The 16054-nt window shown below is 65.6% G+C and overlaps 1 protein-coding gene across 2 annotated transcripts in view; it reads left to right on the top strand.

Annotated features, from left to right (window-relative positions):
• SLC9A3 (solute carrier family 9 member A3) overlaps nucleotides 1-14871 on the top strand; it is a 39178-nt gene extending 24307 nt beyond the window's left edge. The window contains exons 2-17 of one of the 2 annotated variants that reach the window (XM_057540096.1): nucleotides 1894-2196; nucleotides 3948-4108; nucleotides 5521-5599; nucleotides 6237-6414; nucleotides 7020-7240; nucleotides 8524-8726; nucleotides 9178-9267; nucleotides 9368-9438; nucleotides 10402-10531; nucleotides 11712-11827; nucleotides 12327-12456; nucleotides 12660-12836; nucleotides 12969-13041; nucleotides 13545-13658; nucleotides 13958-14198; nucleotides 14733-14871. In XM_057540096.1, coding sequence (XP_057396079.1) covers nucleotides 1894-2196; nucleotides 3948-4108; nucleotides 5521-5599; nucleotides 6237-6414; nucleotides 7020-7240; nucleotides 8524-8726; nucleotides 9178-9267; nucleotides 9368-9438; nucleotides 10402-10531; nucleotides 11712-11827; nucleotides 12327-12456; nucleotides 12660-12836; nucleotides 12969-13041; nucleotides 13545-13658; nucleotides 13958-14198; nucleotides 14733-14736 — 2291 coding nt within the window. In that variant the 3' untranslated portion in view covers nucleotides 14737-14871. Of the gene's footprint in view, nucleotides 1-1893; nucleotides 2197-3947; nucleotides 4109-5520; nucleotides 5600-6236; nucleotides 6415-7019; nucleotides 7241-8523; nucleotides 8727-9177; nucleotides 9268-9367; nucleotides 9439-10401; nucleotides 10532-11711; nucleotides 11828-12326; nucleotides 12457-12659; nucleotides 12837-12968; nucleotides 13042-13544; nucleotides 13659-13957; nucleotides 14203-14732 lie in introns of those variants that run through there. The other variant, XM_007191660.2, reaches the window with a different exon arrangement.
• The last annotated feature ends 1183 nt before the right edge of the window (nucleotides 14872-16054 follow it).

The following is a 16054-nucleotide window of genomic DNA, read 5'->3' as shown; positions in this document are numbered from 1 at the left end:
GGGGCACGGCCTCCCAGGTCTCCTCCCAAAGCCTAGGGCGGCCCCGACCGACCGTCACCCAGCCCAGGGTGCGGGAGTGTGCCGTCAAGGGAAGACGCGTCTCTCCGCGTCCTCGCCGGGCGGCCGGGGGGGCAGGTGCCGCCAGAATGGGGCTCTGGGGCGCCGGCCCGTCTTCCCCACGTCAGGGCCCCTCCGACGCTGGGCTCGGAGAGCCCCTCCAGGGGGACGTGAGCCTGCCAAACCCCGATGCCCCGCGCTCACGGGCAGGGCAGGGCTGGAGGACTTGCAGGGAGCTGGGGCTCGCGCTCAGACACGGCCTCCCTTGCGGTACCCGCGGCGGCCACCGAGGCCTGGTAACTGCGTCACGTGGAAACGTTGAGGCATCAGCCTCCGGGCCTTTGAGTCTCCCCACGAAGGCAGGACCGCTCTGCTGGCTCCTGGGCGCCTCTACTTGGGGCAGCAGCTGCCCTCACCCCCCCACCTGCCACGTGTGAAAACTTTCAGAGGAAGACGCTCGCTCCCAAATCAAAATGTTCAGCTGGTGCTGGGGCACCAGCGGGTCCTCGGGTCCTGGAAGCAGTGCCCGTTCTACCTCCACTGGCTGAAACCTGACCCTCCCTGGGCCACAGAGCAGGGCCCGCGCCTGTCACGCTGCGTCTCAACCAGACTCGGAGAGGACCGTCCCGGGGGACGAGGAGCAGTGACCCGGGCCCTCCTTCCTCGGGGAGCCCCCTTGAGAGCCAGCACCTAACCCCCAGATGTCCCCTGGTTACCAGCGAGGACACAGGCCAGGGGCAGGGTGCAGGGCGCCTGGATCAGCACCCGTGGGACCCAGCCCAAGAAGTCTTCCCTGAGACAGCTGGGACGGGCCAGCATGGGTCAGCCTCTCCCACTGGACGCCCCGCCTCCTGCTGCTCTGCGGTCCTTGCATCTCAGGAGACAGCTCTCCTTAGAATACAAAAGAAGACCTCTCAATAAACAGAACTTGCGTGAGTGAAGAGAGAACTATCTCAAACTCTGCTTAAGCTGAAGAGTCCACCTCTTCTGTCAACATTCCAACTATTTTGAAATCAGACTTAACACAGGATTCTTATCACTTTTTTCCCTGAGTCTTAAAATAGAACAAAGGAGAAATGGCCCCAACTGTTGGAGTGCACGCCTCCCCCGAGGTCCTGGCAGGGTTGACAGGTGAGGGGGCCGTGGCTGGGGAGACCTCTGCGGCCCCGCTGTCCCCCGAGCGCGTGACTGTGGTGGTGGGGCTGATTGCTGCTGGGGAGCCCTAAGGCCCTGGCCTTACAAGGCTCTCGTCCTTGGCGCTCTGACCCCAGGAGAGCCAGGCAGAGGGGACGGCCGGCATGGGGTCCCTCCACGGAAGATCAAAACACAGCTGGGCTTCAAGCAGGGTGAGGGTCCTGGTCACCAGGTACGGCACAAGGGAGGATGCCGGAGGGGGTCAGAGGGGCCCGGGGGCCTGCAGGCCCTGCACGCTGCCCACCAACCTGAGCCTCCATCCCCCAGCCACCATGCAGCCCCTCTGGCCTATCACAGGGGGCTCCCTGTGGAGGGGGGCCATTCTCTGAGCAGGAGGCAGGGGGACATCTGAGGAGGGTGTCCTTGGGGCCAGGGGGACTGGCAGGACCTCCTGTGTGGCCACAGACCCGGATGTTGGGCCTTGTTTCCCGAGTTCATGTCTGTCCTGTGGTGCCAGGCCGGCCCCCTGGCCCTCCCCTCCCCCCCTCCATGGGGGTCCCGGCCCCCCCACCTCCCTCCCCTCCCCCGTGGGGTCCCAGCCCCCCGACCCCTCCCCTCCCCCCTCCATGGGGGTCCCGACCTCCCACCGCCCTCCCCTCCCCTGTGGGGTCCCGGCCCCCCTGACCCCTCCCTTCCCCGCAGGCTTCCACCTGTCCCACAAGGTCACCAGCGTCGTCCCCGAGAGTGCACTGCTCATCGTGCTGGGCCTGTTGCTGGGCGGCATCGTCTTGGCGGCCGACCACATTGCCTCCTTCTCGCTCACACCCACGGTCTTCTTCTTCTACCTGCTGCCGCCCATCGTGCTGGACGCCGGCTACTTCATGCCCAACCGGCTCTTCTTCGGCAACCTGGGCACCATCCTGCTGTACGCCGTCATCGGCACCGTGTGGAACGCAGCCACCACCGGCCTGTCCCTCTACGGCGTCTTCCGCAGCGGCCTGATGGGTGAGTGGGCACCGGCCCCCAACCAGGGGGCTCATGGAGGGTCCTGGGGGGTCCTCAGGGCGGGCTCCAGGCAGCCTCATTTAAGAAAGCTCAGGACGAAGAACACAGACCTTAAATGGGGGGTGAGCTTAGGGGTCATCAAGAGATATCACCAGTGGCCACTTACCCCTCCTGGCTTGTAAGTCATCAATAGCCGGTCCACGCCCGGCCCCAGGCTGAAGCACGTGTCCTGCTTGGGAGTAAAGTCTGATCCGACCGGGTCAGGCAGTGGGTGGGGCAGTGGGAACTACCCAGCTGCTGTCCCTCCCCCTTGGCAGGGAGATGGGGTCCAGCCTCAGTCCCCCATCTCCACGAGGCCAGGGAAGGAAGAGGAGGCCCCTCTGGCAGAGGCCGGCATCCGAGTCCCACGACTGTGGAGCCCAGGTACCTGCACCTGAGCAGAAGCTTTGGGTGTCATCTCTACTCAAACCGGCAGGGAAAAGCCACGCCAGCTTCTCCTCTGTCACCGTGGCATCTGCGTCTCCTGCTCCCTCCCCTGCCGGGGTTTCCTGCCGGTCTGGTTACTAACCTGGGCCCTGGCATACCTCGGAGGCGCACCCCACCCACCTGGGAGCTGGCCATTTTCCACCGGGGAAACCGGAGCAGCTGGGGCCTGGGCTCACCTGAGGCCTCGCACAGATGTGCCGGATTGCGCAGCCCTAAACGCAGCCCGTCCCGGGGTGGCTACGGCTGCCCCTGTTTGCCTCCAGGGTCCGCAGCTTGAGCTGCTGGCATCGGGGACCGCTGGGGGTGGGTGTCGGCACCCCGGGCACCAGTCCACGCTCAGCCTTGGCCTCAGACACTCCCACCAGCTGAACCAGACCCAGAGCCAGGCCGTCTGACTGAAGGAAGGGCACGGCACCCCCCGAGCCCCACGGTGGGGCTCACGACCTACCTTGAAATCGCAGTGACAAGACTATTAAGAAACAGGGACCAAAGGTCCCCTGTCGGGAGGAGTCACCTCGGGACTTTGTCCTCACCCCGGGGGGAGCGTGCACTTCCGCGAGCCCCCGCTGCCATCCGGCACCACCCCCAGGCCCGCCCGGGAAGCCCACGAAGGCTGGCGTGGGGCCGCACGCGCCTGGCCAGGCCTGCCAGACGCCTGAGCGGCAGGGGCCGTGTGAGTGCGATTAGACTGCTTTCATCGGCGGTGCCTTTAGGTAGTTGGGACAGTCTACGGCCATCGGGCCACCTCCGGCTCCTGGGCCCAAGGGTAGGTCTTGGGGTTTGGAGCAGGCATTCCTGCTCCCCGAGGGGCCACCGCTGTCTGAGGCCTGTGCTCAGCCCCTGGGACATAGCTGCTCAAGGCTGGGTGTCAGCCAAGGTCATGGAGCAGAGCAGCGCCCAGGGCACACGCAGAGCCGGGGCCCTGCAGCCTGGAGGACAGCGGTGGGTCTCTGCTGCCCGGCGGCCGGGCTCCAGGCTCTGAGGTGCGGCCCAAGGCCAGGGTGCGCCTCCAAGGAAGGGTCACCTGGGGGGGCATCTGGGCACAGCGGCCCAGCACCCAGAAGCTCTGGGCCATAGAGAGGCCCTGAAGGTAGGCAAGGCCGTGGCGGAAATGGGGTCCTGGGACACACAGCCTGGCGGCCGTGAGCCCACAGTGCGGTCCCGGGACCTTCCTGGCAGGGCTGGTGGGTGGTGGACTGACCCGCCAGGGAGGAGGGCAGGCTGCCCCACCCCGGGCTCTCCCCCCCAGCCCACTCCTCTTCCAGGAGACCTGAACGTCGGGCTGCTGGACTTCCTCCTGTTCGGCAGCCTCATTGCCGCCGTGGACCCAGTGGCTGTCCTGGCAGTGTTTGAGGAGGTGCACGTCAACGAGGTGCTCTTCATCATCGTCTTCGGGGAGTCGCTGCTCAACGACGCCGTCACTGTGGTGAGAGCAGGGGGGGAAGGAGGCACCTGCCTCTCGGGGCCACTGCGCTCGCCCCGCCAGCACCTCTGCCGGGCTGTCCTGCTCCAGGGCCGCCTGACTCAGAATGACCGGCGGCTCTGGTCAGACCGTCATGGTTCTTAGAGCCCACTTCACACCTTCGCAGTTAGCGACGTCACTGCTGAAATCCCACGAGCACTGTTCCCAGCTTTGGGTCCCGGCCGGGGCCCCCGTTCCCGACTGTGGAACCGGTGGATGATCACAGTCTCACGGGAACCACGGAGGGGAATCAGCTGCGCTGCCGGGTGCCCGCGACCCTGGCGGCCGGCAGGGGCCCGCATCAGCTCCGTGCAGGGGGGACAGAAGGTGCAGGCAACGGGAGGCGGCTGTGACTGGACGTCGGCATCCCCCCCGACACCGGGCCGCGGGCTCCGGGGCAGTGAGGTCCCGGGCGGGGGCAGCGCAGAGCCGCCCTCCTTCCCCGCATCAGCCGGCGGTGCGTCTGGGCACCTGCCCGCTGGCGCCCGGCCCGCGGATTCGCAGACGCAGCAGACGTGCGGTCTCCTCTTTGCTCGAAAAGCCCCACGCTTTCGTGTCTCGTAGAAGCGGGAACTTCTGCCCGGGCCAGGGAGCTCTTCACTTGACCCCTCCGTGAGGCTCATCTGCCCAGGACCCCCGTTCCCGTAAAGAAGCGGGGCTGCTGTGGTCTGGTCCCGTGACCTTCACGGCTGCGCCGCACCCGCAGTCCCTGTGTCTCGGCACTGCGTGGGTTTCCTGCCGTTAACACAGCTTTGCAACCCGCCCCTTGAGGGCCCTCTCCCCGCTGGAGAGCACAGACTTGGGAGCACAGAGACAGGCTTCTTCCCAAGGGGCCTGCAGCCCACCCCGGGCTGTCCCTCGGGCCCTGCCCCGGACGCGGCGCCGCTGCGTCGTTCAGGAGCTCAGAGGACACAGCGGCGCCCACTCCCGAGGCCTAGCATGAGGTGTTGGGCGTTTATCTCAACGTCGTGGCGGGATAAGGTTCACACGTCAACAGGCAAAGATGCCCCGGGTGCCTCCCCGCAGTCAGGGCCCAACATAGCAGCAAAGTCGCTGAAGATGAAACTCTGGGTTTTTCCTGGGAAATGACGTTGAGGATTGTCACTGTGGGCTGGCTTCGTGGTCGCCCTGCTTAGCCGACGGTGGGAAAGGCCAGGTTTTCTCTGAAGGTGCTCACTCCTCCCAGGCTGCTCTCCTGCCCTCAGACCCCACACTGCTGCCGGGACGACTTCCTCCCGGGGGTTTTCGGTTTCCGTTCACACGGCTGCGACAGTCCCCTCACTCAGCTCAAGTTCCACAGGGCCTGGGGCCCGAGGCAGGGAGGGGTCAGTGCTGACCGAGGGCTGATGGTGTCCCGTCTACCTCTGTCCCCGCAGGTCCTGTACAACGTGTTTGAATCTTTCGTGACGCTGGGTGGTGACAAGGTGACTGGTGTGGACTGCGCGAAAGGAATAGGTGGGTGACTGGCAGGGCCGTGCATCAGGGGAGAGCCGGGGCCGGTCTCTCCTCCAGAACATGGGCCCCGCAGGGCGGTGTCTGTGACGGCCTGGGACCCACAGCCCGGGTAGGAAAACATGTTTCCACTTCCAAGTCTCGGCCACAGGTCCCTCCCTCCCCCTCGTGTTTCACTAACACGATTTGATCAGGCCCCAGGCACCCTGGGCGGCAAGGGTCATCGCCCCATCAGGCCCACGAGGAGGACGTGGATCCCGTATCCTGGGGGTCCTGGGCATTTCTCTGGGCAGGGACAGTGACAGCTGGCTGTCCCTGGGGGCCCAGGACCCAGTCCTTGCTGCCAGCGCTCCGCCCAAGGGCCGCTGGTCTCAGTGCTGCCTCCACGGGGGCGCAGCCGGGCCTCCCTCGGGCGCAGGGCTGTCCCCTCCCCAGCTGTCCCTGTGGAGGCCGGAGCCGACACCCGGCCTGTCTCTGTCCTCCGAGAGAATCAGCCTCTTGTTTGCTGAGCTGCTGGTGCCTCGGGGGGTCAGTGGGAGACCTCGACGAGGAATGGCCCGGAAGGCCGGCAGCCAGCTCGCCCACGCCGCGGCCACAAAGGGCCATTCAGGGGCCAGCGCCGGCATCCTTGCCCTTGCAGTGTCCTTCTTCGTGGTGAGCCTGGGGGGCACGCTGGTGGGGGTCGTCTTCGCCTTCCTGCTCTCGCTGGTGACGCGCTTCACCAAGCACGTGCGCATCATCGAGCCCGGCTTCGTGTTCGTCCTCTCCTACCTGTCCTACCTCACGTCAGAGATGCTGTCCCTGTCGGCCATCCTGGCGTGAGTCCCCCCTTGCCGGTGGGCCACGGCCTCGGGGTCCTGGGCCTTGGGGGTGGGGTGGCTGCAGGCCAGTCACCCCACCTGGCCCCCACGTGCCAGGCGGACCCGCCCAGGGGAGGGGTGGCCCGTCTCCCGCCTGGTCTGCCTGGCCCACTTCCCCACGCTGAGTGGAAATTCACTGTGGGCGCAAAGAATTTGATCTATTCAGTCTTTTCAATAAGGAGTTGGCGTTTTCACAGAACTGTCCGGGGGCCGCAGTGCCTGCTCTGAGCAGCCCCTCCCGGGGCTCTGGGTCTCAGAGCTGCCCCGCTCTGGGGTGTGGACAGAAACCGAGGCGGCCCACTCCCCGCGGGAGTGCGGGGCCCAGGCCCCCAGAGGCCCGTAGACAGTGTCGGGACGCCGAGCCCTTAGGAGGAGCCCCGTGCTCACGAAGAGGAGGGCTGACCAGTGGGGCGGACGTTCATCTGGGACACAGAGGCCCTGAGGTGCCGCCCGCCCGGAGACGGGCAGGTACCAGGCCTTGGAGACGGGCCCTTAGCCCCACGGGGTCCGGTGGGAGCTGAGCCTCGGCCCGAGACCTCACGGTGGGCCGACCCGTCCCTCAGCATCACCTTCTGCGGCATCTGCTGTCAGAAGTACGTGAAGGCCAACATCTCGGAGCAGTCCGCCACCACGGTGCGCTACACTATGAAGATGCTGGCCAGCGGGGCTGAGACCATCATCTTCATGTTCCTGGGCATCTCGGCCGTGGACCCTCTCATCTGGAAGTGGAACACAGCCTTCGTGCTTCTGACACTGGTCTTCATCTCTGTGTACCGGGCCATTGGTGAGGGTGTGGGGGGCATGGGGGGCAATGGAGGGAAGATGGGGACAAGGGGGGGATGGGAGGAGGATGGGGGATGAGGGGGAGGATGGGGATGGGAGGTGATGGGGAGATGGGGGGATGGGGACATGATGGGATGGTGGGGAGGATGGGGGATGAGGGGGAGGATGGGGGGATGGGAGGTGATAGGGGTGGGAGGAGGATGGGGGGATGGGAGGAGGATGGGGGATGAGGGGGAGGATGGGGGATGAGGGGGAGGATGGGGATGGGAGGTGATGGGAAGATGGGGGATGGGGACATGACGGGGGGATGGTGGGGAGGATGGGGGATGGGAGGTGATAGGGGTGGGAGGAGGATGGGGGGATGGGAGGAGGATGGGGGATGGGAGGTGATGGGGAGATGGGGGGATGGGGACATGATGGGGGGATGGTGGGGAGGATGGGAGGATGACGGCAGGATGAGGGGACACAGTCGGGCAACAGCAGGGATTGGTTGCAGGCAGTCTGTGGAACCAGGGACATGCATTTGCCCCCAGCTCCCAGCCCCATACCCCAGTGAATGGCAGGTTCAAGAGACCCTGGGGAGCCTCAGGCTGGCCTGGCCACTGGTCCTCCTCAGTGAAGGGACAGGCCTTCTCACAACCTTGTAGCCTCACGACTGAAATAGGACAACCTAGAGGTCAGAGTGGAAGGTTCCAGAACCCAGGGGAACCCACATGGCTTCCCACTGACTCACTCTGGATGTGGCCACTCGGGGACAGCATCAGTCACCATGGCACGTGAGAGGCAGGAGCCCTTGCTGCCCGCACCCAGCTCAGGTCCCTGGTCCCTGGTGTGCGGCTCTGACCCAGGGCCAGGGAGGGGAGGAGACGAGAGACGGTCCAGGTGGCCCCCACCCGCTCTGCCCACAGTCACTGAACTGAGGGCTCCAGGGAGCAGATGCTCCACGGGCAGGTGGCATCTGGTCCTGGAGCTGCTGGGCAGTTACACCCGTGGTCACCGTGAGACCTGAGAACTTCCAGAGCTGCTGGGAGCAGAGCTGCGGGGTGTGCGGAGGTTGGCCGGTGGCCCAGAGGGCAGGGGCCTGGGTCCAAAGTGGACAAAGGGACTTGGCGGGAGGGGGCTACAGGGTGGAGTTTCCTGGTCCCACGTGCAGAATGCGGCTGTTGGAGGAGGGGGTTTCCCACCGTGGCCCCTCCTGCACCGCGGCTGCAAGGAGGGCCTCGGCAGGGATGGAAGGGCTGCGTCCCCCTCCCAGAAGTGCTGAGCGCACACTGGACCCTGCAGGTGTCGTCCTGCAGACCTGGATTCTGAACCGGTACCGGATGGTGCAGCTGGAGATCATAGACCAGGTGGTCATGTCCTACGGCGGCCTTCGTGGGGCCGTGGCTTATGCCCTGGTGGTCCTTCTGGATGAGAACAAGGTCAAGGAGAAGAACCTGTTCGTCAGCACCACCATCATCGTCATCTTTTTCACTGTCATCTTCCAGGTACTGTGCCCTCCCCTCCCATAGTGGGCGGGACCCACTCTCACAGGCTCCAGGCCCAGTTGGGTTTGATAATTTTAGTAACTAGGAGCAGTTTTGTAGGTTTTCATGTGGCCCCACTGGGGATGCAGCACGACTTGGCCTAAAAACGTCCTTCCTCGGTTGTTGCTGGTTAGCGAAACCCCAGTTAATATTTCATTGACCAGACACGCCCAGGAAGGGCCCCACTTCGCCTTGCTTTTGGCTAATCTAAGGAGCCGGCCAGGGACCTCCGAGGGTGTCCGGTGACCCGCAGGTGGCAGGGGCTCCTTCCCGCCGGGAGGTGGGCACAGACCACCTGGAGCCTGGCTAAGGGGCGGCTCATTCCTCCCCATGTGGGTGTGGGTGGGTTCTGGCTTGGTGGGCCACAGTGGGGCCTGCTCCAGACTCAGGGCCCAGGTGCCCTGTCTTCTAGGGCCTGACCATCAAGCCCCTGGTGCAGTGGCTGAAGGTGAAGAGAAGTGAACAGCGAGACCCCAAGCTCAATGAGAAGCTGCACGGCCGGGTAGGGGGAGTGGGGAGAGGAGAGGAGAGGAGGAGGGAGGGGGAGGGGGAGGGACGGGTCTGTCCAGGTGATGCTGACCCACTTGCCTTTCCTCCCAAAGGCTTTTGACCACATCCTCTCAGCCATCGAGGACATATCAGGGCAAATTGGACACAATTATCTCAGAGATAAGTAAGTGGCTGGAGTGGCCCCTGACCGAAGTGAAACAGGAAAATTCAGAGGCACGTTTGTCTCGGCTGTTAGTCCCCCTCCTCCTTTAACTGATGACCGCGGGACCCCCAGGCTAGAGAAGGAATCTCTGGCATCACCATAAACCTAACCCCACAAAGCCCTAGTGACCTAAGAATACTGCCCTCAAAGGAGCCAGAAGCCACTTGCCCACTTGTCTGGGTCCCCCCTCCTCCCCCTCCTGCCCCTTCTCCCACTGGAGCTCCCTCCTCCCCCAAAGCCCACTTCTCCTCCTAGAATCCCTCTCCTTCTTTTCCTGGGAACCCCCTTCCCTCCTCCCCCTGGGCACCCCTGTCCCCCCATGTCCACTGTGCCCATTCAAGTCTGGCCCAGCCACCTCCTTTTCTGACCCAAATAACCCAAATATTCGATTTGTGTTGGAGTTAAAGTCTCCTTCTCGGCAGGCTAGTTCTCTAAGTGTGAGAGCTCAGGTGGCTTCTCCCAGCCTACCACTGGTACAGGTAAAATGCGCCCCGGTCACTGTAGCCAGAGCCCCAGGCCCCGCCCCTGCCGGCCCACCCCGCCCTCCACCCATCTTTCTGGAGGGTTAGGCAGTCACAGGAAAACTGCTTGCAACATCGCATTAGAGAAGGTGTAATCCCGCTTTTACGCACACGCTAATGAGCAATGCCGTGACAGGAAGGCAGGAGCAATGCACACGACTGTGAGGCAGGCGTTAGGTGGCAGCATGGAGGCTTACGTCTTTTCTTTCAAAGCTCTCCTGTGTGGTTGTCACAGGAAATGGAAATCAAGGTGTCCTGTCCCAGCAGCCAAACACTGTGTCCATCCCGAGTCTGGATGGTGGAAGGGGGACCCCTGCTACCCACAAATGCCACCAGTGTTCTCTGTCCTGGGGCCTCACCCAGGCCCTGCCGAGCGCTGACAGCTATTGGTTTGACCCCCCAGGTGGTCCAATTTTGATAGGAAATTCCTCAGCAAAATCCTTATGAGAAGGTCAGCTCAAAAGTCACGAGATCGGATTCTGAATGTTTTCCACGAGCTCAACTTGAAGGATGCCATCAGCTACGTGGCCGAGGTACCAGACATCTCGTCTGCTCTTTTTGTTGGAGTCGGGGTTGAAGCAAGACAGACACAGATGCGGACAGCTGCTGGGGTCCGCACAGTGGGCCTCAGGGTCCTGCACCCTGAGGCCCCGGGGTGGGGCTGGGGGCAGCTGGCGGGCGACACACTGTCTTCTCGATGCCTTAGCTGCGAGTTCACCTGAGCTCCCAGGTCCTCAGGCGCTCCCGAGGATGGCTTATGTCACAGCCCCCAGTCTGTGGCGCTGGTGGGTCTGAGATCGCAAACCCCAACATGCACAAGCTCCAGGCTCCAGCAGGGGCGAGGCCAGGGGATGGAAGCTACTGGAAGGACTGTCGTCTGCACCTTCCACCCTGGCTGAGAAAGTGCAGCGCACGAATCCCGGCCCCTGTGGCTGTAATGCCTCCGAGGCCTCGCAGCCTGAACGGGGCTGGGAAGGCGGGAGGTGTTCTCCTGGTGGCGTCCCCCGCTGCTGGCTGCACCCTCTCTCCTGGGGACCCTCTGCGGCCCCCAGTCCCCACGAGGTAACACAGGCTCCCAGCAGGGCGCCAGCCTCCCCTCCACCCACTGCTGCCACGTCGGTGCCTGGGACCCAGGCCTGTGGGCGCCTCCCTGCTCAGACCAGACGGGGTGGCATGTCCACCGGGCTGTGCCTGTGAACGGCGGCCTCTGGCAGGCCCGCCCGCAGCATCCGCTCTGCCGTGGCGGGCTGGCCCCCGCCCGGCCACCCTTCCCAGCTCCACCCCCCTCTCCTAGGGCATCCCAGCACACGGTGCCGCATCCCGCTGGGCAGTGGGACTTCCGTTCTCCCAGGGCTCTGCTCTGTGTGGTTTTAATCTGATTCTGGAGGCCTGGGGGTTCCCTTCTGGGGTAAACGAGGGCAGCTGGTCTGGAGCCCCCAGTGGGGACAGGGCCACCTTCCCAATCCCGTGGGGATTCGTAGTGTCTTCCCGACACTCCCCGAGGTGCACCAAGGTGCCGTGTCCTTCGCACAATCGTCTGCGAGCCGTCCAGCTCCAGCACGGCCTCCACCACGGCTTCCAGGGTGTTGGCTCTCCCGTGGCTGCAAGGTGCCTGGGGGCCAGCGCACAGCACCTCGCAGCGGCTGGGGCCCTCTGGCCCCACCCGGCTCTGCAGCCAGGCCGCGGGTGCTGATGAGGCTGCCACCTCCGCAGGGAGAGCGCCGCGGGTCCCTGGCCTTCATCCGCTCCCCCAGCACGGACAACATGGTCAACGTGGACTTCAGCACCCCGCGCCCCTCGACCGTGGAGGCCTCCGTCTCCTACCTGCTGTACGTGCCCCAGGGCTGCCACGGGCCAGGCTCTCCCCGGGCCCCCCGACCAAGCCGCAGGCACCAGCAGTGGGCACGCTGGGGCTCCCGGCATGGAGCGGAGGGGGCGTGGGAACGGGGCCAGAGCCCCCGCACCAGATTCCCCCGTAGTGTCAGTCGGTGCTGGTGTCTGCACTGATGCAGAGGCAGCAAGGCAGGGCCGGGCGGCAGATTTAAGGCCGGAGGCCTCATTGGGAGTGCCCCCTACCCCGGCCAGGAAAGACAGGGCCTCCGGTCCCGGATTTCAGGCCTCCGGCCGCTGCTCGGCCGGGTTGCTTGACTGGGGCTTGCGGCCAGCTCAGGGCTATTCTGGACATCACCCGCCGGCAGCCACGTGCCGGGGAGAAGCCCGGGGCTTTGGAGGGGCGGGTGCACTGCTAGGAGGCCGAGAAGCCCTAGGGGGGACGGCCCCCAGGCCCCAGGGTGCGTCGCAGCGTGCGCTCACCGAGGCCCCGCACAGGAGGGAGAACGCCAGCGCCGTGCGCCTGGACATGCAGTCCCTGGAGCAGAGGCGACAGAGCATCCGCGACACGGAGGACATGGTCACTCACCACACGCTGCAGCAGTACCTGTACAAGCCCCGGCAGGAGGTGGGCGTGCCCGGACCCCTCCCGCCGGAGCCGTGGGCGGGGCAGCATTCTCGCCCCCCTCGCCCCGCCCCGGACAGGGCGGGTCCTTACTTAGCGCAGGACGGCTCCAGCAGGCGGGGAGGGGGCAGGGGAGGGTCGGGGCTCGGTCCCCAGGCTCGCGTCCGGGCGCAGCCGTGACTGTCCTGCCCCCCCTCCTCCCCCAGTACAAACATCTCTACAGTCGACACGAGCTAACCGCGGACGAGGACGAGAAGCAGGACAAGGAGATCTTCCACCGGACCATGCGGAAACGCCTGGAGTCCTTCAAGTCGGCCAAGCTGGGCGTCAACCCGCACAAGAAGGCCGCGAAGCTGCTCAAGAGGGAGCGTGTCCAGAAGCGGGTGAGGGGGCCACGCCTGGGCTGAGCCTCACCGAGGGGGGTGCCCTGGCGGCAGGGCCGGGGGTCTCCCGGGGGGTGGACAGGCGGATCGGGCACGCCCCAGAGCTGTGAGCAGTTCCCTTCTGTTTCTCAGAGGAACAGCAGCATTCCCAACGGGAAACTGCCGATGGTGAGCCCCCTGCACGACTTCACCATTACGGAGAAAGGTACGGCTGGGCCGGGGCAGAATCGCTGGTCAGCGGGAACTCAGGAACGCGCCAGGGGCAGGCGGGTGCAGAGGGCTGTCCTTCCAGGGAGACCCTTCCCCTCGGCACCCAGGACCCTCCTGCACAGGCTGCTGCCCTGCTTTTCCCGCTGCAGCCGCTCTGGTGGGCAGTGCCCTGGAGCTGGGCTCCGCATCCCCTTCCCCTGTGGCCACGTGGTCCCAGCCCCTCCCTTCCAGGTTGCCCCCCTCCTCAGAACGGCCAAGTGTGGCCGGGGTGGGGGGAGCAGCGGGAACCCCCGGTGAGGTTCCCTTTGCCCACCCCCGTGCTGGTGCGACCACGAGGGCGCCGCCGTCCATGAGCTGCCCAGAGGCTGCTGGGTGCGGTGGAGGCAACGCCAGCACTCGGGCACGGCAGGCTGGCCCAGGGTGCTGGTCAAGAGCGTGGGACGAGGTCATCCGCGCCTCCAGCCTGTTCCCCTCATGCTGCCCCTTCCCTGCCACCAGATTTGGAACTTCCAGACCCTGAGGAAGCCCCCAGCTATGATGCCGAGGAGATGAGTGGGGGGATCGAGTTCCTGGCGAACATCACGCAGGACACAGCGACAGACTCCCCCTCAGGTGAGGGGACGGCCCTCTGCTACCCCAGAAACGATCACGGGCGGGAGGACTGGGCTGTCGAGCGCTGGGTCCACGTGGCTGCACAGTTGTGGGCAGCAGGCTGAGGCTCTGCTCTGCAAGAAGGGAGAGCGAGAGCCGGTGGAGGGCCTGAGACCCCAAAGGCCCAGGACCCTGACCTTCCAGGTGACCTTCCAGGTTGCGGCCGCCGGACGAGCTGGTGTCTGACCCCAGGGCAGCTCCCTCCCTCTCTGCCCTTGGGTGTGCCTGGGGAGCTGATGAGCCGCTGCCCTTTCTCCTAGGAATTGACAACCCCGTGTTTTCCCCGGACGAGGACCCCGGCATCCTCTCTGCGGTGCCACCCTGGCTGTCTCCTGGGGAGACGGTGGTGCCCTCCCAGAGGGCCCGCGTGCAGATCCCCCACTCTCCCAGCAACTTCCACCGCCTGGCACCCTTCCGCCTCAGCGGCAAGTCCGTGGACTCCTTCCTGCTGGCCGATGGCCCCGAGGAGCAGCCCCACGCCCCGCCCGAGTCCACACACATGTAACTGGCCCCTCTAACCCCGCCTCTCTCCTCTGCTCCTCTCGCAGCGCCCGCCTCCTCCCGCCTGGACCTGAGCTTCTGCACACTCTCTCCGGCAGCTGCCTGCCTCCTTCTAAGCCTGTTCTCACAAGCCTCTTGTTCCAGCGCACGTTTCTTAAAAGACCCATCTGACTTCCTGCTTCTCCAACCGAGCGGGGTGGGGGATCACTGCTGTCGAAGGACGTGACTGTTTTAGGCTGTCGGTTAGGAGAACGTGAGCTCAGAGGGGGCGGGGCACAGGGAAGCGGAAGGTGCTTTTCTCCCTGAAGGCCCGCGGCCCTGGAAAGCCCACTGACAGAAGTGAGTCCAGGAGAGACCCTCACACCGAGGGCAGTGCAGGGGGGCTCCCCGAGGGCCGGCGCCTCTGCGGCAGTCTTCTTCCCGCGGCTTCGCCTCCGGGCCTCGCACCCTCCTCGGGCCTGGGGTGTGGTCCCCGGTCCCGCCTGGGCGGGGGGGTGCCGCGCTTCCGCGCGCTCACGCCGGCTTCTCCCGCAGGTGACACCGGCTCCGACGCGCCGCTGACTGGACGCTCGTCCCCGCGCGACGCCCCGCCCGCCGCCGAGAAGCCCCCGCGCGTGCGCGCCCCGAGCCCGGCCCCGCCCAGCCCCGCGAACGCCCCGCCCACTGCGCCGCCCGACCCCGATACGGGAGCCGGGCCTGCTCCGGGGGCGGGGCCAGAGCGCCGCGGGCTACTTGGTGCGCACGCGCGGTCGGCGGCGGCGCGCCGCGTGCATAGCCGGCGCTCTTTCCAGCGGCCACGCGCGCGCCGCCGTCCCGCGTTGCTCAAGCTGTCTTCGCTGCAGCCGTCGTGCTACGCGCCGCCGCACGCGCTGGAGCAGGAGGAGACGCCGCTGTGATGGCCGCCCACCAGGGGTCTGCACGCACGACCTCGCCCCCCGGGGGTGTGCCGCACGGCCGCGCCCCTCTGGCGTCTCCACCCCCCCCATGGCCGCGCCCCTCGGGGGGGGGTTTCCGCCCCCATCACGGCGGCTTTCCCGGGATCTGCACCCATTACCTCGCCCCGGGCGATAACCTCGACCCTCACGACCTCGCCTTCCAGGGGTCTCTACCCCCGCCATAGCCGCCCATCCGGGGGTCTGCTCCTATGGCCGTGTTCACCTGGGGCCGTGCCCTCCATGGCCTCACTCCCAAGGGGTCTTCCGGTCGCCTGGAGTAGCCCTGGACGCTCACCCATCCACTTGGGTGCTGGGGTGGGCAGGAGCTGGACTCCCCGGGGACCAGCTGTGCAGCAAGGCCTGAACCTCGGCACTGCATGGGGTTCTTGCGGAGAGGCCGCTGCGGGCCAGGAAGTGGGCCGTGAGCCTCCTCCACCTTCTGGGAGGCCTGGGCAGGTGCCCTTGCCGGGAGACTCCATTGTGGGCCCTCTGTCCCCTGTCCTGGATTTGAACTGAGCCGGCACTTGTGTGTTACTGTTTCCACAGTCACCCCTGACTCAGGGACAGTCTGTGCTTGAGTTCTTGCCACCAGTGTCCATTCTCATCACTGCTGGGGAAACTGAGACCCAAACCAGATGAGATTTGCCCACTGTGATACCCACCCAAGACTCCAGGCCAGGCTGGCCTCTCCCAAAGCCCCCAGGCTTCTCACCTTGGGGCAGCCCCGACTCCAGGGTGGGATGCAGGATATCTTCGTGTCCACTCACCAGGTCTTTGAACCACCTGTCACCTTAGGGACTGTAGGTACAGCCGCAGAAACATTCTTCGTTTGCTCATCCTTTTTGTGCTGAGATTCCCAGAGCCCAGCCCTCGCCCCGCAGACACCCCAGTCTCAGTACGGTGGCTTCTGGGTCTGTAGGC

The sequence above is a fragment of the Balaenoptera acutorostrata genome, chromosome 2 (genome assembly GCF_949987535.1).
Source record: "Balaenoptera acutorostrata chromosome 2, mBalAcu1.1, whole genome shotgun sequence".
NCBI classification, from domain to species: domain Eukaryota; kingdom Metazoa; phylum Chordata; class Mammalia; order Artiodactyla; family Balaenopteridae; genus Balaenoptera; species Balaenoptera acutorostrata.
Note: the sequence above shows the minus strand (reverse complement) of the source record. Positions and strands in the feature narration are given on the sequence as shown.